The sequence below is a fragment of the Prionailurus bengalensis genome, chromosome B2, assembly GCF_016509475.1.
Source record: "Prionailurus bengalensis isolate Pbe53 chromosome B2, Fcat_Pben_1.1_paternal_pri, whole genome shotgun sequence".
Classification (NCBI taxonomy): Eukaryota; Metazoa; Chordata; class Mammalia; order Carnivora; family Felidae; genus Prionailurus; species Prionailurus bengalensis.
The window spans coordinates 58,690,989-58,716,019 of NC_057349.1; the positions used below are offsets into that span (position 1 = coordinate 58,690,989).

The 25,031-nt window shown below is 35.7% G+C and overlaps 1 protein-coding gene across 1 annotated transcript in view; it reads right to left on the bottom strand.

Moving 5' to 3' along the window:
• Positions 1–25,031, bottom strand: part of LOC122490476 (protein eyes shut homolog) — a 175,250-nt gene that overhangs the window by 55,244 nt on the left and 94,975 nt on the right. Inside the window, 1 exon segment of the mRNA XM_043593171.1 lies at positions 4,117–4,231. Within this exon segment, the coding sequence (XP_043449106.1) occupies positions 4,117–4,231 (115 nt within the window).

The following is a 25,031-nucleotide window of genomic DNA, read 5'->3' on the forward strand; positions in this document are numbered from 1 at the left end:
AACAAATATGCTCCACTATGACAGAGTATTTTTTAATTTCTTGGCAAGCAATCAAGTGCCAAGGTGATTAAGACATGGAGCTTAATAAAAGTAGTAATATTCAAGCCTCTATTCACTTACCACCACAGTGCCACCAACAGCAACAAAGTGGTACCAGACATTTTTCCCCCTGAGGAACAACATGGGGCAAGAGTCCCAGTGAATGCAGCACAGATGAAGGAAACTTCTCATTGCTAAGGAGCCTTGAAAAAAAGGTTCTGGACTCTTTATGGGCTCGGTGTGGAGGGAAAGAAAAAGAGGCCTAAGAGTATAAAAATATTAAGTCAATGTGGAAAAATGTGCCCCCTTCCATAAAGAGGTCTCTCTGGAGGCACATGGGAAATGTCCCAGCTGAGTCCCTCTGCTCCCCTGTAATGAAATAGGCCTCTGAATAAGGTCTGTGTGTTGTTGAGAAGAATAATCTGCAACTATTGTGTGTTACATTTTGTTGTCATTTAGCTAAGTGGATTGATAGTACCATCTGCATTTTGTATATCTTTACTGATTTTCTGTCTATTTATTCTACCGATTACTGAATGGGAGGTACTCACATCTCAAGTATAAGTGTAGTTTTACTTATTTCTCTTTTGCATTATGTCAGTTTCTGCTTCATATATTTTGAAGCTCTGTTATTAAATGTACAATTCAATATGATTAGTTGACCTGCTTATGTTTATGAAATAAAGTCATTTTTAATAGTTCGTTACATTGAAATCAACATGTAATGAAGATTTGTTACTAATAAGACTAAACCAGTATTTATTTTGCTTAATTTTTTTTTAATGTTTATTTTATTTTTGAGACAGAGAGAGACAGAGCATGAATGGGGGAGGGGCAGAGAGAGAGGGAGACGTAGAATCGGAAGCAGGCTCCAGGCTCTGAGCCATCAGCCCAGAGCCTGATGCGGGGCTCAAACTCACGAACCGTGAGATCTTGACCTGAGCTGAAGTCGGACGCTCAACCGACTGAGCCACCCAGGCGCCCCTATTTTGCTTAATTTTTACATGATATCTCTCTCTCATTATTTTGCTTTCAACATGTCTTTTTATATGAAATAAGTATCTTTTAAATATTTGAGTTTGTTTCAGATGCCATTAGTAATATCTCTGCCTATTAATGGAAGTGTGTAATCAATTTATATTTACTGTGATCCTGGATATAGCTGGATTTAAGTATATCATATTACTATTTACTTGTTTTATACCCTCTCTTTTCCTTCCTTCTGAATGTAAATATAGTTTTCTCTAAGGAGAAGGAATAGTTTATATCTCTCCTTAAAATGTTATAGTTTAACATATAAAACTCTGATATTGTTTGACATGTTCAAAAATTAGTAACACAAACATCAAAATGGAAAAAATGTCATTTAAAAAATTCCAAAAAATATTATAACTTAAAAATTGCATTTTGTATTTACTTCCAAAAATAATTTGAATATAATATGCATTTTGTTTTCTTTAATATATTACAGTGAACTTAAATATCATGAAAAATAGTGTTAATTACCACCATTCATAACCATTACACAATATGAACAATACATTTGTGAATACACATTAAATTTTAAATTACTTAACTTAAATATAAACTATTTCAGAACTTCAGTATAGCCATAAATATGATTATTAATCAGTAAGGAAAATTATATATCTGAAGCAATATTCTATTGTTAAGACCATTAGTAATGCATATTATTTTCATCATCATCTAAATTTTAACCCAGTGAGAAGAACTATAGTATTCCTTTCTTGCTAATATTTTATTTAATGGAAGTCATTAATTTAATGTAGAATTACTGAGAAGGCAGATTTGTCAAGGTGATGATAAGTTCAGTCAAGCTCTTTAAAAAATAAATTAAAACTGGATTCAGAGTCAGTAACATAACTTGTTGAGACACTAGAATAGGTGAGATTTGCTACAGAGAAATGATGGTGGAGGAAGAGAAAATTAAAAATAAACATCAGGATAAATGTTCAGAGACTATCGTGAAACAAAACAGAAATAAAAACCCAAAACATAAGTAATATAAAAGAAATTCAAACCAAAGTAGGAGAGACATTTCAATTAGACAATCTCCTATTAAGGAAAGGGTAAATATATTTTAAAGGAAAAAGAAGTGCTAGTACATTGTACTGAAAGTAGGTATGTATATAGTATCTAAAAGTATGAGTTCTGGAGTTGCATAGAGTAAGTTTAAATCTATCTTAATCCCTCCGTATCAAAATGTATGAACTTAAATATTAAAAGCTCAACAGATTTTTAAGTTTCTATAAATTGAATGGTATTTAAGCGTAGATCATGGAATACTACTTGGCAATGAAAAAGAATGAAATATGGCCTTTTGTAACAACGTGGATGGAACTGGAGAGTGTTATGCTAAGTGAAAAAAGTCATACAGAGAAAGACAGATACCATACGTTTTCACTCTTATGTGGATCCTGAGAAACTTAACAGAAGACCATGGGGGAGGGGAAGAAAAAAAAAAAGAGAGGGAGGGAGCCAAACTATAAGAGACTCTTTAAAACTGAGAATAAACTGAGGGTTGATGGGGGGTGAGAGTGTGGGGAGGGTGGGTGATGGGCATTGAAGAGGGCACCTGTTGGGATAAGCACTGGGTGTTAAAAAGAAAATTAAAATATGAAATCAATGAGATCAAATGAAGTAATGACTATAAATGATATGCTATAATATCTAAGGTATTACAGATGCAAAATAAATATTATGTTCTAATCCTGTATATTATTGTACAGTAACACTATTATATTTTAGCATGTTTCCAGAAGTAGACAAATGTATACATATAAATTTGTCCATGATTCATTCCATAAGTTGGCTTTTCATCACTTAAAAAAATATTTCATTAAAATATTTTGTATTTAAAGAAAAAAATAAAAGGCCATAATCCTACCCTCATTTGCCAGAACTGTTTTAAGAAATAAAGCATGATAGGGGCACCTGGGTGGTTCAGTTGGTTAAGTGTCCAACTCTTGATTTTGCCTCAGGTCATAACCCTACTGCTTGTGGGATCAAGCCCTGCATTGGGCTCCATGCTGACAGCATGGAGCCTGCTTGGGATTCTCTCTCTCTCTCTCTCTCTCTCTCTCTCTCTCTCTCTGTCCCTCCCTTGCTCGTGTATTCTCTTTCTGTCTCTCAAAAGAAATAAATAAACTTTTTTTAAAAAATGAAATAAAGCATCATAAACAGATTTCAAGTTCCCTTTGTACCCTCCATGATTTCTTTCCCCACCTGTCCCCTTGGAGAACTCTTCTAGTAAAGCCAGTGTGTGTATTTCTGATATATGTATTTATATTTTTGCTATATATTTACATAATCAGAAAATATTTAAATAGTTAAAAAATAACTAATCATTATCAGACTATGTATATATCTAGCAGACTTCAATAAGATTTTAAAATTCAACGTTATGTTTGATACTTATTAAGTAATAATACATGTCACTATTGTTCACTTATTTTAACCACTCATCATAATTCCACAGTGTGACTACGCCATGATGAATTTACCCACTGTCCTATCCATAGGCTTTAGTTTGTTTCAGGTTTGCCATGAAAATTCTTGTATGTCTCTTTCAGTGCACACCTGATAATTTCCCCAGGAAACATACTAAAAGTGGAAATGCTGAGTTGTAGGATATGCCTTACATTGTGTGCAGCACACCCATTGTGTATTTGTAAAGTCATTTTAAAGACTATCCACCAAAAAAAGAGCATATTTGTATATTGTAACTCCAAGACTAATTTTATTCTCCATCTAATTTAAGAGCTAAGGCATTAGTGACTGTGGTTTTATATATACAGAGATATATCACCAGGATTCAATTAACTATATACTTATTTTACAATAAACACACTTACTAGAACTCTTATTAATGCCCTTCCTACATAATTCTTATAAGTTAAACATGTCTACTACTAAATTTATAGAAGTCATGGTTAAATATACCTACAAGGATATAATTCTCTGGCTTAGATTAATAAAAACATTTGAAATACAGACTGCCTGAAGCTATTGTATTTTCAAGTGCTAAATTACTCTGCCATGTATGAAATTACTTACTCTGAATCTTCCACTTATATTGAAATGCCATCCTTCATTCAGACAGTTGATGCTGAGCAGTCTACAGTGGTCAATTACTTTCTCACAGTTTTTTCCAGTAAATCCTAGCAAACAACTGTAAATACATCCATGTAAATAGGAAAAGTTACAATGTAAATATTATCACAAAAGTCTATTAACAATCTGACAAAAATAATAATGCTTTGTTTAAATTACATACAAGGCATATTACTACCTGATATTTTCAACCATTAATTTTGCCTATGCATATTTCTGTTCTTAGTTATCTATTTAGTGAGAATCTGATAATTTCTCCAGGAAAGGCTATTCATTTAATAGCCTTAATATCATCTTTTGAGAATTTAAAAGTAAAATAAACTTAGGCCTAATTGAATACTTAACAATAAAATACAGGTTTTAGAAAACTATCAGAATAAATAAGACCATTATTAAAATGTGAAAAAGAAAGATGACAGGTGAGATTTCTAATGCTTAGTAAAGCCATTCTCCACTGATGATTTGCTACAAAGATCTGATGACACACATGAATTTGAGACATAGTATAGAGAGTTACACTGAACAGTAATGGTATGGCCACAATTGGGCTAATTGCAGAGACTTATTTATGTTCATCCTCACTTAAAAAAAAAAATAAAGCAATCTTGTAGTGTAAATGCCTAGGAATAAGCTTTTTTGATTATACTGAGAATGCCTGACATCAATCTTTTGATTGACAAGGCATCCACTTCAGACATCCATCCCTAGTAAATGTTTTGCCAGCTGTATGACACAGCTACTAGCTACACAACTAGATCAGAAGCCAGGCCTTCCCTTCCCATGAAGTTCCCTTTTAACAAACTCCTGTGTAACTAAATAACTGACCCCGAGTGACCCTGCATTTCCTTTCCCACTCCCTAATTCTCACTCTTTCGTTCTAAATTCACCAGTAAAGAATGAATCTGTGAAACTGCAGACACCCCACTCTGGACCCCAATGAAAGCAGAAACCTAGGTCCACGTATTTCCTCTCTCTCTCTCTCTGCCAGCAACTTGGCTGCTGGCCTGTGGGCATGCCTTGTACCCCCCAGAACTTGGGAATGCTAAACCTTGTTTTTCAAAGATCCCTGATGGTAGGTGCATCTTGCAATCATACGAGCCACAGGGGGCAGTCTAGCCATAACATTGGCTCCTGTGGGGGAAACATATGCAGAAGCTGCCACAAGTGGTATTGGCCCGGGTGATTCCCCAGGCATCCCTGGCTGATAGCATCTCTATCAATAGGTTGAGACATGCACAAACAAATCTAGATACCAGTTTACTTCAATTCATGAGCTGCAATCAATAAGATGCTGAGAACACACGGTGTTCTGTCTTTCTTTGCCCTCACTTATTAATTTGTGAGAAATATTCCTGTACTTTAAATCACATTTGGTAAACTTTCTATCAAAAGTGAATGGAGCACCAAATTAAATGATGATGTGTCTCTCTAAAGTGGATACTAGTGATTTTAAGACCGGAATAATACTTTTAAGACAAAGTTGTTTTAAGCTGATTTAATAATGAAGCAAATCGTACAATATATTAACTATTTCAAGTTTATTTTAAGAACACAGGAGAATTTCATAAAAGAAGGAATCAAAGGCCATGTTGACACAGTTTAATGGAAACAGCATCAGTAAAATACTTAGCAATTCTCTTTCCCTGCTGTTCAAGGCACAGCATGGCACTTTCAACTTGTAGAATTAAATCATTCCCTCCGTTGTGTCAGCAATGCCATCCATTTTTTAGCACCTACTATGTTCCAGCCACTAGTTTAATTATTTTCACACTATTTTCTTATTTTCACATTTAATCCTTATAAACACCATATAAGGTCCATTTATATGGATTATAAAATCCATATAAATCCTTATATGTGATACATATTATTACCACTATATTAAATTAAGAAACAAACTCAGAAAAATTAAGAGATTTACTTTGGTCATATGACTAGTTTTAGAGATGTTATTAAAATTAAGTATGATCTAACTTTATATGCATTATATTTGCTACTCCATTAATAAAAACTGTTAGGACATGTTTACCTTAATTCTCTCATTCTGAGGATCTACCTAGAAACCCAGAAATCACTCCAAGTATCACTTGGTTATGAAAGGAAGCATTCTCACTCATTTCTACTGGGAGTAGAAAAACAGAAGTAGCAGGAATAAGGAAACATCCGAATGACTTAAAATTTTGATTTGGTGAGTAATACTTATCATATCTCAATTTTCCTTTGGGAGGGAATGAATCCAACTGTTGACGACTAACTAAGGACAAGTGTAGTATTTAGACTTATCTTATTCTGGAGTATGGTTTCCAAAGAGAAGGATCAGAGCTATAGTCATTCATGAAATCAGATCAACAGGTTTCAACTCCTAGAAAGATGTTTCTAAAAAAAGCAGAACTTACTAATTATGAAAAGTTGGGCCGAAGTATTAGCACCCTCACAACATACCTAGAAGGAAGCCTCAAAACACCATTTATAATACTTGGCCTAGGGAGGTTTAACCCAAAGGCAAAGGGAATCCATAATGAGAAAATTTTTCTGTTGAGTTAACAGGATATCAACCTTCCATGCCTCCACTCCTACTCATGGTTTGAAATCTAAGAGGAGCTCTTGAACCTCATCCTAATGACATCCTAACAACTCAGTCTGCAGGCAAGGAAAGAAAAGGCTACTATTCTTAACACAAGAATTTAAACCAGGGGTGCCTGGGTGGCTCAGTTGGTTAAGTGAGTGACTCCTGATTTTGACTCAGGTCATGATCTCATAGTAGTGGTGAGATCGAGCCTGTGTCAGTCTCTGTACTACACAGTGGAGTCTGCTTAAGATTCTCTCTCCCTCTGCCCTTCTCCCATTCCTCTCTCTTTCTAAAAAAAAAGACTTTAAACCAGAGAAAATAAAACCAAACAAAAAGAAATAAAAGCAAACTCTAGAATAATACAGATGCTTTGAGAAATTCTATTACAAAAGTTCAAGTAAAGATGAAAAATTCTAAAGGTAAGGAAAAATAAATGAAAGCGAAAGAGAAATTTCAAACAGCATCAATATTTTCCTCAACAACTTAGACAGATATGATTTTCATGAAATACAATACAGAAAATAATATGGTGAAATAGCATACAAACAGGGAGGTGACTTAGTAGCTAACAAAAATAAAATGGAGCCAAGAGTTAAGAACGAAATGCTTTGATGTTAAAGTACGTAGAAATAAAATGTGTTCAATATAAACACTAAAGTCAGAATTGTCACCTCACCCCCTCCCCCAAATCCATCAGAAGTATATAATTCATATTTGGGAATATACAGCAAAAAGTGGAAGAAAGAAAATATAAAAAATAAACACTTAAAACACAGTGAATCAGAATATTTTAAAAGCTTGATAAGGACAAAGATACATTTTATGAACTGGTTTGTGTGAATATCAGAACACAATAGCTAATATTTGGCAATTTTCTGTAAACTTTATTATATTTAGCTTTTCTACCCTTTCTTCATTCATATTTCAACCTTCATAAAGTAAACTATACTGGCTTACTGATACATTCCCTATGACATTAAAACAGGCATAAATTTTAAGCAAAATACAGTGCCCAATAATTTTATTTTAAATGAAGTCTTAGTACAGAATTACGCTGACTATATTTTGCATCAAGAGAAAAGTACTACAATTAATGAGGCCAGAGTCAGTTCTTTAAAAGATCATGAGATATATATTTTTCCAGAATGTGTAATTAAGAAATCAAGAGAAAGAACACAAATACACAAAAATAAAAATGCAAAAGGGAATATGAGGACAAATGGAAGCTAACAACACTACATATTCCTTAGAGCAATTATGCCAAAAAGTTTATGTCAAAATATAGATTGCCAAAATTGAATGAAAATAAAGGTTGAATAGAACAAATATTTGGTGGAACTAACTAAAAGATGCTAGACTTATTTATTTATATGAATGAAGAATTCAAATTCCTATTAAAGAGATGATTCTTGTGATATGTTAGTCTTGATTCTAAGAAGATGTTTGCTAGTTATCTATCAAGTATCAAAAATTTTCAGAATTTGGATGCAAAAGACTCAAAATTTACAACAATAATAGTTACCACTAAATCCATACTTGAAAATGAAAATATGTTGTATTTATTGACACAAAATTATATTTCTAGGAATTTATCCTGAAGAAATAATCAGATGTAATAAATATATATTTACATCCATATTTCTGCCATGATATTCCAAAGCGCCTACAGAAAGGAGACAACTTCTAATGTAAGAGGTCATTCTAATCCACCATCCTGGCCCACCATCACTCTTCCATACCACCAATAATCCAAGGACATTATAAACAAGAAACCAATTCATGTCCAAATTGTCCATTCTTCTTCAGAAACCTTGGTCATCAAAAGTTTCACATTAATGATTCCAATTTTCATTGTATATTTTAAATATAATTAATTTAGCATCATCTTAGCTTTTTTTTCTCTCTCATAAAATGTATATTTTACTCTTGAACTGAGAAGAAACAAAACATTTTGTTCTCAGGCAACTATAAGCAGTTCTCTACGACTAGAGCTCAAAGTGAATAATGAAAGTAGCAAGAGAAGAGAAAGGAGAAGGTGATCACGAAGGAATTTGTAAGAGTTACCTAAGTATCAAAATGTAAGACTGAAAACCAGGAGATTTGGAAGTAGGGAATTGAAATGAAAGAAAATAAACAATTAGGGGTGCCTGGGTGGCTCAGTAGGTTGAGCGTCTGACTTCAGCTCAGGTCATGATCTCACAGTTGACGAGTTCGAGCCCCGTGTTGGGCTCTGTGCTGACAGCTCAGGGCCTGGAGCCTCCTTCAGATTCTGTGTCTCCCTCTCTCTCTGCCCCTTCCCTGCTCGTGCTCTGTCTCTCTCTATCTCAAAAATAAATAAACATTAAAAAGTAAAAAGAAGGGGCGCCTGGGTGGCGCAGTCGGTTAAGCGTCCGACTTCAGCCAGGTCACGATCTCGCGGTCCGTGAGTTCGAGCCCCGCGTCGGGCTCTGGGCTGATGGCTCGGAGCCTGGAGCCTGCTTCCGATTCTGTGTCTCCCTCTCTCTCTGCCCCTCCCCGGTTCATGCTCTGTCTCTCTCTGTCCCAAAAATAAATAAACGTTAAAAAAAAAAAAATTAAAAAAAAAAAAAGTAAAAAGAAAATAAGCAACTAAACAAGTATAAATGATGAAATAGGCTTTGTATGAATCAATGGTAATACGTCATTATACTGAAGACTAATATTATCTTAAATCTCTTTAACTGAAGTTAAAAAAAAAAAAAAAGGTGAGATTGAGACACTCCAGAGAGAGAAAGAGGTGTCAGGTCAACTTTTAGATCTGAAATTAAGGTAAAGCCTCATCTGCTTACCCTCAAAACTGCTGTTCCCTTCTATTATCTGCCATCCACTAGTATAATGGGATCACATAAATCCATGGTGCTGCTCATGCCTCTATTTCTCCTTACACTGTGATCATTTTATAAACTCAAATTCTCCAGGGCCTGAACTGTAAGTAACACTGATCTCCATGCTGCCTCTACTGCAACAGCTGCCACTCTTCCCAGAACACTGTGTTAACTTTACTGCTCATACCTCCACATCTACTCTACCCCAACCATGCCAAACTTTCTACTGTGCATGCCATTAACACTGTCAGTCCACACTGCTTCTCAGCCTTCCACTGGCCATGGCTTTGCCTACTTCCCTCATAACCTCTATTACTCAAACTTTTGCTATAAAGTAGCTAGGTAACTGTTTTACCTCCTTGGAGATCCATGCATTTAAATGATTCTCATAGCAGAAGTCTGCATACTTAGATCCCTTTGATTTACACATAGCTCTTTACAATCAGGAATTCAGGAGTTCAATGGATGAATCCAGGTACTGGTACTCATTCCCACCCTTGAGATGAATTCTCCTTTTTGGAGAGAAATTTTCTTTTAGGGTTTCACAGAATCTTTCCTCTTTTATTTTCTTTTTTCTCCTTCCTTCCTTTCTTCTCCCTGTCTTTCTTTCCTTCCTTCCTTCCTTCCTTCCTTCCTTCCTTCCTTCCTTCCTCTATGCATTTCCAAGTTCAACATATGTTACCTTACATGCATAAATGCAAGTAGTCATGACCACAGTTAAATGCCTTTATTAGGCATTATTCCATTAAGAGCAGTTAATGAATATGCATACTTAACTCCAGTTTTGCCTAACTCCATATCAGACAGCTGTATGCCTCCACTGCAGCATCCTCAGTGTTCATGACATATAAACTATCTGGATTTCATCTGGATTTGATCCTGAAGTATGACGACATCAATTTAAAAATTGAAATTTGCTTCAATATGCCTAGATCTTTTATAACTAGTCTGGCAGGAGAATGGAGGTTGAGTTTGTGGAAAACTGTAGTTTGGAGACTAATCATGGACTATTATAGTAATATAGGAGAAATGAAATACACTCTATAGCAGTATAGAGAAGAATAAACAAATAGAAGAGATGTTCAGAAGGCAGAATGAACAAAATTTGAAATCCTGTTCACATTTATTAACAGGAAGAAAACTACACAGTGCCAATTAGTATTTGGTAATTTTCTTCATACTTTTAATATGTTCTCATATTTAATATGTTCTTATATTATTTTTTATTCTGATTTCAGTTGCTATTTATTGTACTTCTCCTCTTTATAGTTCAGAAAGGCTCTCAAACATTTATATTCCACAAATGGTAACCTTCTATTTCCTTGATGTATTGTCAATCACATAATCTTTACTTTGGTGTGGGGGGGGCAAAAAATTGCTAATTGTTTGATCAATCTGGATACATAATCTTCCCTATGGAACCCCATAGTTCTTCCTCATGATGTCTACATTCCTTTCCTTTCCATTTATAAATCTTGGGACCTTGCTCAAATAATTTATTTCTTTTAGTTCTACACCTTAAATAAGATTTCTTCCACTGGATGCCCCATCAGTTTCAGGACTCCTATTTTAGCACCTATTTTATATATGTACCTAGATATTCTATCATTATCTATTTATATTTACCTATGTGAGTATATGTACACATGTGTGTACATGCACATGTACACACACAAGCACACATTTTAATCTTCATTTTTTTCAACATCCTCATGTTTACTTCATATTCCCTTTTTGACATTTCTATTCTACTACATTTTATTTTTAGAAAGAATATTTTCCAGTTACCTTTTTCATATAGAACACCTGGATAAGTTTTCTGATTGTCTGCATAAATATAAATAGTTCTCTCACCACCCAATATATAGTAGTCATGTGTAAGATTTGGGGGAGGCAATATTTTCTCTTGGTAGTCTACAGATGTTTTCTAAATCTATAAATGCTATACCACTATCCTGAAGCTACTGGTGTTGAAATTAAACAATGCGATGCCATACTGGTTACTTTTCCTTTGTAGGTAAATTGTTTTTTCCTGCCTTAAAGCTTGATAGATATTTCATTATGTGTTTTTTTATCATCAATCTAGCTTGGATAGAGAGCATCTTTAATACTCAGACTCAGCTCTTGCTCCAGCTCAAAGAAATATTCTACAATTTGATTAATTATTGCTTCTCCTTCATATGTTCTTTTTACTCCTTCTAGAGCGGCTATCATGTACATGTTACATCTCCTTGATCTATTCTCCAAGATATTCAATTTTTTTTTCATGATTCATTAACTAATTCATATTAAGCTCTTCAATAAATAATCCTTGAGCTCCTATTGTAGATAGTTATTTTTAATCCTTGAGCTCCTACTGTAGATAGTTATTTTTCTAGCCATGGTGCATATTCGATGGATAAGTTTTTTCTTTTGTTTTGTTTTGTTTTCCCTCATGAGGTTCATCTTTTAGTGGTAGATGACAGAAAATAAAGACCTTAGGATGTAGAATATTTCAAGAGAAAAGTATATCAGGTTAAAGTATATAGAAAGCACAGGTGTTTGCTATTTTACTAAGTGTGCATCAGGGACAGTTGCCCATGAGACAATTACTATTTCATAAAACCATGATAAATTTAGGGTTAGGTCATGAATGTACATGAAGATAAAACCAGGTCCCCATAAATTTACTCTTTTCTCTACTTTAAAATCTTCCATAAAGCATTCTAGATTTCCATAATTTGGGTCACCAATTTCCTTTCAATTTTCCACCTACGTGAAATTGAATAGTATGTTTTTTAGCTGTAGACTTGATATGTACATATATCTTTGTGTTTTCCTCTTGAATCTTTTCACTTATTTTGACTACAGTTATCTAATTTGATATGACTTCTCTCTCCTCCAGAAATTTTAATATTCTCAAGTTGTATTGGTTTTATTTTAACTCCTGTTCCTCTCCTAAGTCTCTGGCCTCCATTGCATGCAATAGTTTTCTTTGCTAACTCAGTGTCTTAGGTGGGGTATCCTTCAGTGAATGGAAGGAAAATTGGGCCAATAAAGTTGAAGCAGCCAGGACATCAGTCCTTTCCTTAGAGACATGGATCTGGCTTCTCTCCTCCTTGGTATCACTGAACATCTGAAAGTCTTTAGTCCTTAAATTCAGAACTTAGTTAACTATGGCAAAGGAGAAGAATACTTAAGTAGGCTGATTTTGACCTACCCTCAAATAGTCAAAGTATTTATATTGATGGAGTATCCACTCTTTTCTGGTTATTGTTCTGTTGTCTCTCTGCTAATTTACAAACGCTTGCTAGCTCACAAAGCAAGAGAATCTGCATGGATTGCTTCTGTTGAGATAGTCAGGGAAGCTAAGACCAAACTCATTATAGTTGCTTGAGGTGTCTAGCAACCATTTTTGTCAAAGAAGTCAGTTGTTTTAAGTATGGGGAGAAGGGAAAGAAATGCCTCACAGATCACCATGTTCTTAGAATATACAATGTATAATTACATTTTTTGTAAAAAACTATTGTTGTATAATAAATATGAAAGTAGTAAGAAATGATAAATATTTTTTTTGTAAAACTAGAGAGTAAGAGGGACATAAATAACTGTGATGAAAATGTTTAAGGTATTAGTTTTCATGGTAAAAAGGGAGATAATATATAGAAGAACAGAGGACCTGAAAAAGATACAAGGAAAAGCAAAGATAATGGAACTAAAATATTTTTTAGTGGAAAATTTAGGGGAGAATAAAACACATTTTTATCTTCTCCATTTCTTTTTTCTCCTGAAATGATTTCCTTTAACTGCCTGAAATGTATCTCCATTATTGGGTTGCATTTTGTCAATTAAGCCAATATTTATTAGACAATTAGCTTTACTCTGATTCTTGGACAGAGTATCCCAAACTTTGTTCAATGACCTATGGAATACATGCTACTGATTTTAATGAGAAGTGTCAGGCTCTTTTGGGAACACAACATTAGATAAAACAGAGGAATGACAGTAAAACTTCATCACCAGCATTTTGACAAATAATTCATGTAATGCAGAAATACTGGCATGTGTTTCATTTATTTATTTTTAAGGTGTAGAGAATTCACGTAAAAATCAATGAACCTAAATATTTAGCATATTTTAACTACAAGTTTTTAAAATATAGTTTTCAAAGTACTCAGGAAAACATAAACTTAATAAAATTAAACATGAAATGTTCCATGCTGTTATAAATAATTGGTAGGAAAATTATTGCAGTAATACACTAAAATAATGAAGTAACTACTGCAGAAAAAAACAAAAAATGAAAATTGAAAATTAAAAATTATTTGATATTTTTAAACAGCTAGCTTCAAATACAGCATGTCAACAGTGTCCCTCATGGATTGGGGGCATATTCTTGCTTAACGTTTTCTAGCTGCTGAAATGGCTCTTTCAAACTCTATACCCTTCTAGGAAATTGAAGGCGGCAGTTATAAAGTAACTCCAAATAATTTTCTCTGATTTTGTTATCTTGAAATACTCCTATCACTTGTTTGGACACTTGGAGGAGGTTTTGTTACATTCTTTTTTTCTGGGTCTGTACCACTCTGTTATAAATGAGTTGTAATTTTTTGTCACATAGAAAGCATTGTGGTTTACTTTTGTCTCCTTTGGTTTCATAATCTATAGATGGAAATTCTGATGCAGAGTTACTTGTATCAATTTCAACACTGTCATGTACCTATTCCACTTCTTAGAAAAAGCCCTTTTAGGTAAATAAAGACCTGTTCTTACAATAGAAGCTTTGCAATAACACTATACACTTGTTTTCTGCGACTTGTAAGGGCATAGGCAGATGCCTAACTTATATACTATTCATTTTATCAATTTAACTTTTTTTGCATTAACTGAGAAACTGAGTAATTTTCTGGATCTCAAGAAAATAAATGATTATTCTTTTATAGTTCTTTAAACATTAAACAATGCTATTAGACAAAAATATCTGTATTTTTTAATGAAAAATAGCATGATATACTTCAAACCTAGAGAAAAAAACCAGTATTAAAATATTAGAATAGTGATCCCTGTGCATTACTATGTGTTAGACTGCAGGGGGTACCTGGGGAGTCTCAGTTGGTTAAGCATCCCACTCTTGATTTTGGCTCAGGTCATGATCTCAGGGTTGTGAGATGGAACCCCACATTGGGCTCCATGCTGAGCTTGGAGCCTGTTTAAGAGTCTCTTTCTCTCCCGCTCCTCCTTCCCTCCCCTCCCCACTCCCATGCTCTCTCTGTCAGAAAAAAAATACAAAAATAAATATGTTAGACTAGGGGGCAGGAGAAAAATCATAAATACATAAAATTATGATTACAGATAATGATAAGTGCTGAAAGGAAGCAATCAAGAAAGCAAGCTAACAAGCCAAGTTAATGTGGAGAGAATAATTGAGTAGAACTATTTTCAAATGTTTATCAAGATTGACAGGAAAGAAATTTTGAGGAGATATTTGAGCAAAACACTCAATGAAGTGCATAACAAACCACCACAGTTTCTGGGGGAAATGCCCTTTAAATAGGAGATCAACAAATAACGGAGGCTTGAAAATAGGAGATGCTTAAGGTATTCCAGAAACTTCTCAAAGACCAAAGTTTCAGCAGTTGAGTAATCAAAGGGAACATAGATGATGGTAGAGAAATAGGCAGAAGCAGTTTATGGCTAGCCTTCTAAGCATTTTAAATATATTTTTTAAACATTTATTTATTTTTGAAACAGAGAGAGACAGGGCATGAACAGGGGAGGGGCAGAGAGAGAGGGAGACACAGAATCTGAAACAGGCTCCAGGCTCTGAGCCGTCAGCACAGAGCCCGACGCGGGGCTTGAACTCATGGACCATGAGATCATGACCTGAGCCGAAGTCGGACGCTTAACCGACCAAGCCACCCAGGCGCCCCTAAAGAATTTATATTTTATTTAAACGTTATGGGAACCCATTGAGTGGTAGTGGCAGAGTAGTAACATATGTAAAAACAAATACACTATCTTCTGTGGAAGAGATGATAAAGAAGCAAACTATCTCATACTTAGTTTAACCACTTAGTTTTACCACTATAATAGCAAATCTGAGATGATGGCAAATCTGTCCTCTAATATATTTACTCTTTTTCTCTTTGATTCAATCCAGTATAAGGGGATATCCAATTGATTCCGTCTTAAAAATGTGTCCATAATTCAACCACTTACCATTCCTCTCTTTCCTATCCTATTCCAAATCACTATCTTCTCCTATCTAGATTACTACATTAATTCCTAACAGATCTCTTTGCCTCTATCTGTGTCACTCTACAGTTCAACACAACAAAGTACCATTTTAAAATAATATAGGCAAGACAATGTTCTTCATTTGCCAGAAACACTGTAATACTTCCTATTTTCCTTAGAGTAACACTCAAAGACTTAGAGCAGCAGGCATGGTCTGCTACTGTCTCATCTCTGGTTTACTCTCCATTTTCACGACTTTCCCCTTCTTTTTCCAGACCAGTGACACTGGTCTCATTAGTGTGACCTCAGTAGGCCAGTGATTGTGCATGGAGTACTCTCTCTCTCTCTCATGGACATTTTTTCTCCTGGAAGTTGCATGTTCCATCACCTCACTCAAATCACTGCTTTCTTAATGAGGTTTTCATTTAATGTCCTCCATATACTTAAAAGAAGAGTCAAAACAAGGAGGTCGAGCGGGGGGAGGGGTATCAAACTGTTCCAGATGAGAATTTTTTGTGGCTTGAACAAGGATGTTAACCTCATAATGATAAAAGTGTTCATATTCATTAAAAGTATTTATGAGAGAACTTAAAGGATTTGCTAATAATGGACAAGAAGGGGGCTAAAATAGACACTGGGAAATCAAATGTTAAGTCTAAAGAATGCTTACAGAATATCACGTTTATCCAGGGATTGAAAATCAACACATTGATATGGAATATATTAAATTTGAGATGCGACATCAGACATGTATGAAAGAAAGTAGACCCATGTTTACCAGATGGGATGTAGAATTAAACAGGCTTTGTGTTTTCAGGTCATTATAACATAGAAAAAGAGAAAAAATGAGTTTAAGAGTGGAAGTATAGGTATGATTTTAAAAAGTAAAACAAAGACTAAGTCCAAGGGTGATGGCAGAGGAAAGCGATTGAAGTCAAATAATTAGAGGTGCATACTGGTTGTAGAAAAACATTACATAATTTTGGTGTTAAAGTACATGAATGAGTGAACTTGAAATACATGAATTGGTGATCAGAGAGTAGCAACTTAAACCAAGGTGTCGTAGGCATGCAATTACAGGTCATGATAATTTATAATATATGACCATAGGAAATTTTCCAAGATCAGGAGGAGGAGGAAAAAGTTATTGAAAAAAAGTTGTCAAAGGATTTAAATAATCAAGATAGGTGAATTTACAAGGTGAATATCAAAGTCATCAAGGAAGATGGCAGCAGTGCTAGAGAAAAGGACAGCAAGCCAGAGGCTAAAGCCTTTAGTAGAAGATGGACAGGAAGGGAGAGGAAAAGATACTTGAAAAGGAGATGTGGGAGGGAGAAACAATGAGTTCGAGAGAGAATAGTATAGCTGATGTCCTAGGCTAAAAGTAGACAGGCTCGGAGCGCCTGGGTGGCGCAGTCGGTTAAGCGTCCGACTTCAGCCAGGTCACGATCTCGCGGTCCGGGAGTTCGAGCCCCGCGTCGGGCTCTGGGCTGATGGCTCAGAGCCTGGAGCCTGTTTCCGATTCTGTGTCTCCCTCTCTCTCTGCCCCTCGCCCGTTCATGCTCTGTATCTCTCTGTCCCAAAAATAAATAAACGTTGAAAAAAAAAATTAAAAAAAAAATTAAAAAAAAAATAAAAGTAGACAGGCTTTTCAAAAGGAGGAAGAAAAATATGACAACAAGGGCAAGGCTATCTATACATTTCTTTACCAGTGGTACACAGGTTGTGGAAGAAGGTATAGTAGCCACTTAAGGGGATTATAGGCCCTCAGGTTTCAGTCAGAAGAAAGTATACAAACGAGATTGGGGTTTTAGAGAATTTGCTGCTGACAAAATGAGATCCAGAAGGCATAGCAAAAGAGTATTGGATACTAAGAAGTGTTAGACATTGTGCAGACCATTATGGGGCTAAGATTCATCTGATCAGGTATGCCATGGAAGACTTAGAGGTCACACAATGTTGAGTCAACCTTCATGCATAGAGGTATGCACTAACTTCAGTCATAACGCTTCATTATTTATTATTTACAAGGAAATTAGTCCAGGACTAATGGGAAGAAGGTAATACTGATGTGAACATATCTTCTCAAAATGAGGTATTTAGGGGATCAGATTTGAGAATGACTTCTGCCAATTAAAACTTCCCTGAAAGTATAAAATTATATTAACAGTATCAGAAGCTATTCTTGATGAGGAAATGCCAATAATGTCCTAGATGTTTTCCATTTTAATATAGTTTATAACCAGCATCTGAAATTATGAAATCATAAACTTAACAAACTTTTTCTATGTTAAATTTCAGGATGATTTATTCAAAAGAGGAAGTTAGTCTTATAAATATGGCTATTGATTTCAGGCAAAGAAAAATGCAGCAACTAGCTTTTGATATAATTAACTCCAAGAAATTAAGGTTTCCTATTAGCTTAGAATTACTGAATGACCAAATGGAAGTACTCCATTAATTAACAAATTCTGATCCAAATGTGTGATTGCTATTTTAAAAAGCATCTTTTAGAATTAATGTGAAAATATAATTTTATTATATGTTGAGAGGAAGTATGTTGACCTATGTATTTCTGTGTCTACAATGTTCTTTTTCAAAGTCACATTGCATGCTTAATTAGGTTTACTTGTGACACAAACTGAAAATCCTAATTCTACCCATGGCTGTCACGCAGACTAATGAAATGCTGAAACTGACTTGAGGAAAAAAAATATGTTAATACATTGAATTGACACTTAAGCAGGGCAAGCAGGCTGTAATTGCAACCCAGTGAGTAGGAAACAGGGAAACTAAAAAAAAAAAGGTGAGAGAATAAAATAGAACATTTATATACACCATTCATATACCAGGAATAATCTTGGAATTTTAGTAGAAAAAATAAAATTTAGAAAGCAAAAATATGCCTATCACAAAATTTGTGATTTTAAAGATATAGTGTTTATATATTCTTCCAATATCTATTTATGGTGTCTTTTACAAGTTGACTCTCAATAAATATTTGTTTAACCCAATTGATTTTCAGGTTAGAAAAAATTGTAAGAGAAATATACTGACTGCTTTTATTAACATGTATTTCCTCATTTTAAGGTTTCCTCATTTTATACTGAATGTCTAGAATGTGATTGTCTTTACATATAGAAAATATTAGAGTCATTGCATTCAGAAAATATTACAATAAATAAATGTATCTTCCTGTGTGTGTGTTTGTGTGTGTGTGTGTGTATGTATGTGTGTGTGATTAGAAGTATGGTTCAATATAGTCTTCAAAGCCTTTATGTGGTCTTATGTTACAAATCCTTCCCAAACTAGCGTATAGAGGAGGATTCAGAATCCTGTATTCCAGGCCACAATGCCCTTCCCTTCACCACCTGAGCACCTCCATCAGTTAGGTGATCAGGAGTGCTAGAAAGCCACACTGGAGCTGTGGTCTGCAATGCTTTGGATATTTCCACTCATATAAATGAAATGGTGCCCATAGAGACCTGCCACTTTAGCACTGCCTTTGAAGAGCTGTCCACTGAGCTCTGTGAGTTCTGACAAGACCTCACACCCCTAGTTGATGCCAAAACTCACTGTCGCCCCACCATGATCTATGTTTGCGACCATCATGGTTAACCCTTTGTCACCATTTACCTCAGACACCTCAAGAACTCAGAGCATCCTAGGCCTTTCCTCACCATCTGACTCTTTCCCCCCAATCATCTCTGTATACATTTTTCATTTTCACTGTAATCTTTTCAGTCATGGCTACTCTTTCTCCCTCTCCCTTCATATTTAGGGGCTGGATGTCAGGTAGGTGTCTTTTTTCCTCATTGTGGCTTCAGAAGGATCAGTGTCCAAGCCTTCTCCTCAAAAAATCTCAGTGGAGGATGATGCCATTAAACCATGCTATACGTATATCTTCTTGTTCCTTTCATGGTTGACCCTCCTGGGCATTCACTATATTCTTTAATGCTTAACACCTGTCTCATTATATATTTTTGTAAAATAATCCCAGTCTTACTTGGTTATTTCAATATCTGCAGAGCTGATACATTTAAAATCCTAGTGTTTTGGAGGTCAGGGTACTGTCTCAACTCAAAGATTGCAATCTTTGCAGGGCACCTGGGGGACACAGCTAGTTAAGCATCCAACTTTAGCTCAGGTCATGATCTCAGAGTTTGTGAGTTTTAGCCTCATATTGGCCTCGCCGCTGTCAGCCTGTCAGCACAGAGTCAGCTTCAGATCCTCTGTCCTCTTCTATCTGCCCCTCTCCCACTTGTGCTCTACTCCCCTGCCCCCCCCAAATAAAAAGATTGCAATCTTCATATTAACTGCACAGACTATTCTCGCTATAGTATTCCATACACTACTATCATGTATAATTATCTTCCCTCTATGATATTAAATTACCAATATTAATTTCAAGCATCTCATATTCCACTCACAACCTCATTTCCCTATCTAGCTTACTCCTAGTCCTTTTTTCTCCCCAACAATTAAAAAAAATTTTTTAATGTTTATTTTTGAGAGAGAGAGAGACAGAATGCGAATGGGTTGGGGCAAAGAGAGAGGGAGGCCCAGAATCTGAAGCAGGCTCCAGGCTCCGAGGGCTGAGCACAGAGCCTGACACAGGGCTCAAACTCAGGAGCTGTGAGATCATGACCTGAGTCCAAGTCAGACACTCAACTGACTGAGCCACCCAGGCGCCCCATCTCCCCAACAATTCTTAATCCCCATGATCTACTGATCCTACCAACACATCAATATCTATTATCCTCCATCATGTCTTCACTTGTACCTGGATTATATCACATGATCCATTTCCATACTCACTTCTTGCATATACCCTCAAGTCATATGCCTCATTTCCCTCCATTATTGTTGCCTGGTCAAAATTTAACCTCAGTTTAATTCAACATCCAGGCTATTCCATGTGGGCATATGAATAACAACATGTAGTTTGAGGATGTTATACTTTACCATGAATTCATCTTCACTAATTTCAAGAAGAACCTTCTTGCTATGTATCAATAATGTTATTATATTTCCCTCATTATATATAACAATTTTACACCTTCTCTTCTCCTTTGCTTCCGACTTCACTTGACGAATTAATCAGAAGACAGTTTCCAAAATATTACACACCACATATTCAAAGAACTATAAGCATAAATATTCTACATTTTCTGCTATCACAATTGATGTAACATACTCTGTCCTATCTAAGCCAATTCCTTTGCTTGTGTACTATATATCCCATCTTATTTCACCTAATACTTAAAAATTACCTGCTTTGAACTTACTTCAGCTGTCACTCTACTACTTTATATTGCTATTATCCTTTAAAGGTAAAGCCTAATTTTTTCATTGTATTCACTTGTAAACTGTGTCTAATCAAGATTTTTTTTCCCATTCCTTTTGTTTTCTTCCTTCTTTTCTTTCCCTTTCTTTCTTTTTTTTTAATTTTTTTTTAATGTTTATTTATTTTTGAGACAGAGAGAGACAGAGCATGAACGGGGGGGGGGGGGGCAGAGAGAGAGGGAGACACAGAACTGGAAGCAGGCTCCAGGCTCTGAGCCATCAGCCCAGAGCCTGACACGGGGCTCGAACTCACGGAACTTGAGATCGTGACCTGAGCTAAGTCGGACACTTAACCGACTGAGTCCCCCAGGCGCCTCTTTCTTTCTTTCTTTCTTTCTTTCTTTCTTTCTTTCTTTCTTTTTCTTTTTCTTTTTCTTTCTTTCTCTTTCTTTCTCTCTCTCTCTCTCTCTCTCTCTCTCTCTCTCTCTCTCTCTTTCTTTCTTTTTGTCCCATATAGGGAGCAAATTTTTCCTATAAATCTGTCAAATTGTTCTTTTTAGAAAACAATACATTATCTCCAATTGCCAATGGCATAGAACAATTTTCACTTACCTCTAACTAGATCTAACCACATTCTTTGAAAAGTCTGGCACTGTCTTAATATTCTTTTTTTTTTTTTAATTTTTATTTATTTTTGGGACAGAGAGAGACAGAGCATGAACGGGGGAGGGGCAGAGAGAGAGGGAGACACAGAATTGGAAACAGGCTCCAGGCTCCGAGCCATCAGCCCAGAGCCTGACACGGGGCTCGAACTCACGGACCGCGAGATCGTGACCTGGCTGAAGTCGGACGCTTAACTGACTGCGCCACCCAGGCGCCCCTAATATTCTTAAAATATTTTATAGTTTCTGTAATGACCCTCTGCATTTTTTTTCACCTCAATTCACTGACCGCTACTTTTCAGCTTCATATTCCATTCCTTAAACTCTCCTGGGTCCATGGTCTCAGTCTGCAAACCTCTCACTTCCCTATCAAGATTCACTGTAAACTAATTTAATTTGTTTCTTGTTTTTTTTTTTATTAGTTTTTTAAAATTTATTTTGAAACAGACAGCATGTGAGCACGGGAGGGTCAGAGAGAGAGAGAGAGAGAGAGAGAGAGAGAGAGAGAGAATCCCAAGCAGGCTCCGTGCACTCTGTGCACAGAGTCTGACACACGGCTCGAGCTCATGAAACTGTCAGATCATGGCCTGAGCCGAAGTTGAATGCCTAACTGACTGAGTTACCTAGGTGCCCAGGTTCCTGGTTTTAAATGCCGTCTGTATATGACTAGCTTTCAAATGTATATATGTCACCCAGACACCTCCTTTAAAATAGCAACAAGCATACCTGAAAGCTTACCTTAAATATGTTCACTCGACTCTATTATGTGTCTCAGCTAATATGTGCCACACTGATATCCTGATTTTTATGCCTCTCAACCATACTTCTCTTCTTCCAGATATCCCCATTTTAGAAAATTCTATTTCTAATCTTTCAATGGAGTGAATAACCTTAGAGTAACCCATGACCTCTTTTTTAGCCAGTCCTTCAGAAAAACACTGAATCTTCTTTAGAAATATATTCCAGGGGCGCCTGGGTGGCTCAGTCTGTTAAGCGCCCATTTTTGCTCAGGTCATGATCTCTTGGTTGGTGAGTTTGAGCCCCACATTGGGATCTGTGCTGACAGCTCTGAGCCTGGAGCCTGCTTCGGATTCTGTGTCTCCCTCTCTCTCTCTGCCCCTTCTCACACTCTGTCTGCCTCTCTCTCTCTCTCTCTTTCTCAAAATTAAAATAAACATTAAAAAAGGAAATATATTCCACATGTGATCGTTAATTGCCATCATCACATGTCGCCTTAGTAGCAGTCCCAGTCATCACTATCTCTAGGCTGTATTATCACAGTAGCATCCTAGCTGTTCTCCCTGCTTCTTCCCTTGGGATCATACAGCCATAGTCTATTCTATAAAAGGGAGTCAGAGTGCTCTTTAAAACAGTATCTCCCTCCTAGAATATAAGTTTATTAAGATAAGGGCATTTTGCCCGTTTTTCCTTTCTTTTTTCCTACTGCTGCAGAAAAGTTTCTATTACAATAAGAAAGTTTAAGGAAAAGGAGGTACTAAATAAATAGTTATGAAATTAATGAATGAATGAGTCATTTCATTTCACATCTAGAGGTAAGACTTTCCATCTCAGTGAAATACAAAACATTTATTATAAACAAATTAAATAATGAATTAAATAAGCTTTTTAGTAAATATTCTATGTGTTACATAGTAAAAGGTTCCAAAGATACAAAAATGATTAAAACACAGTTATTCCCTTGAGTATGGCACAGGAGAATAAGACTTTCATAGCAATTCAAAATTACAGTCTATGAAGTAGTCAACCATACTGTAGGAACATTTTGTCATCTTTCAGAAGATAATTAATAATAAGGTGAAAAATAGGACGATGAATACTACAAAGGATTTAAAATATGTGATTTAAAATCACATATTTAAAATATGTGATTCAATTAAATTTGGTTTACATAGACTACCAATGTACTGCTTTAAAAATTTTGTTATAAATAACAAAATCCCAATTCAAATACATTAAACTGATACCAGATTTACTGGTCCATGTAATCAAATAATTTGTAAGTAGTCTTGACTTTATGCAGAGTGAGACTGATTCTGGCTTTTTAAAAATCCTCTCAGCCTTACACTTATGTATATTTTGGCTGTGTCCACTTGCTGGATTTCCTGATGGCTGTCAGATGGCATCCAGTAGCTCAGCTACACTGTTCAAGACAGTTTTTTGATGTCACTATAGAGTTTGACGTTTTACATTCTTTTAAAATCTCCAGCAGGAGATTCTGTTTTGTAGACTTTCTGCCAAATGGTTATTTAAGGTATCAAAGTGCAAAAAAGTGTCAAATTTACTTTAAAACAAGTTTGCTTTCCTGTGTCTAAACAAACAAAAAAAGGGTTAAAAAATCCCACTTCTTTCACCTTTGTAAACAGAGAGCAATGATGGTAGAGAAAATTCTCTGGTTTCTGGTCTCCCATTTCTGTGTCACGTCCTAACGCTGGAAATGGGAAAAGATCTCCTTACCAAAACATTCACTATGGATGACCTCATTGTCTAGCCAGTGTTGACTCTAAAGGTTACACCATTCTTCTGGTCAAACCCTTGTGTAGCTTCTGGGTCTTTGTGTATTTGAGAGCCATGAAAACTCAGTGTGCAGCCTTCTTACATCATCATAGTGTAATTACATTAAGAGTCACTGCTTCCTCTTAGAGGATATATCAAGGATCTGCTTCTCAGGAGCCACAGATAGGGAGACATCCAACCTATCATAGTCTCTGAGATCTGATCCTTTTTTCACCCCCTCCAAAGACACCTATCTCTCCTATTTCCCTCAGCATAATCCTCTCTAATGTCTTACAACTTGCAATTCATTATTTAACCTCTTGTACATCGCTTTGGACAGTACTGGACAGTTTCTTCCAAGATGCTTTCTTTTCATCCTCATCCATCCTCTACTGTATTTCAGAATGCTGACTTGTGACTTCTGCCAGGTCCTACTAATGTGCTATACTAGCAGAAAGTCAGAGGTGAGAGGAGAATAAGGTCAGCTATTCATTTCCTCTACTCCCACACTGACAGACTGTAGGTTGTCAGTAACTGTGTTTACATAAGTTCATAGTTCATGTCAGAATGTTCTATACTACAGCTACAGTTCTCTCCCTGGTTTCTATTAACTGCATTCTTAGCTTTCCTTTCAGCAGTGTGGAAGGGAAACAGCTCCACACTGTTCCTAAATTCGGGATGATCAATCACACGTTTTTGTTTTCCTTTAGCCCTTCTCAAATCCTTTATTCTTTTCATTCAATTCTTCTGGATTATTCTGAGTGAACC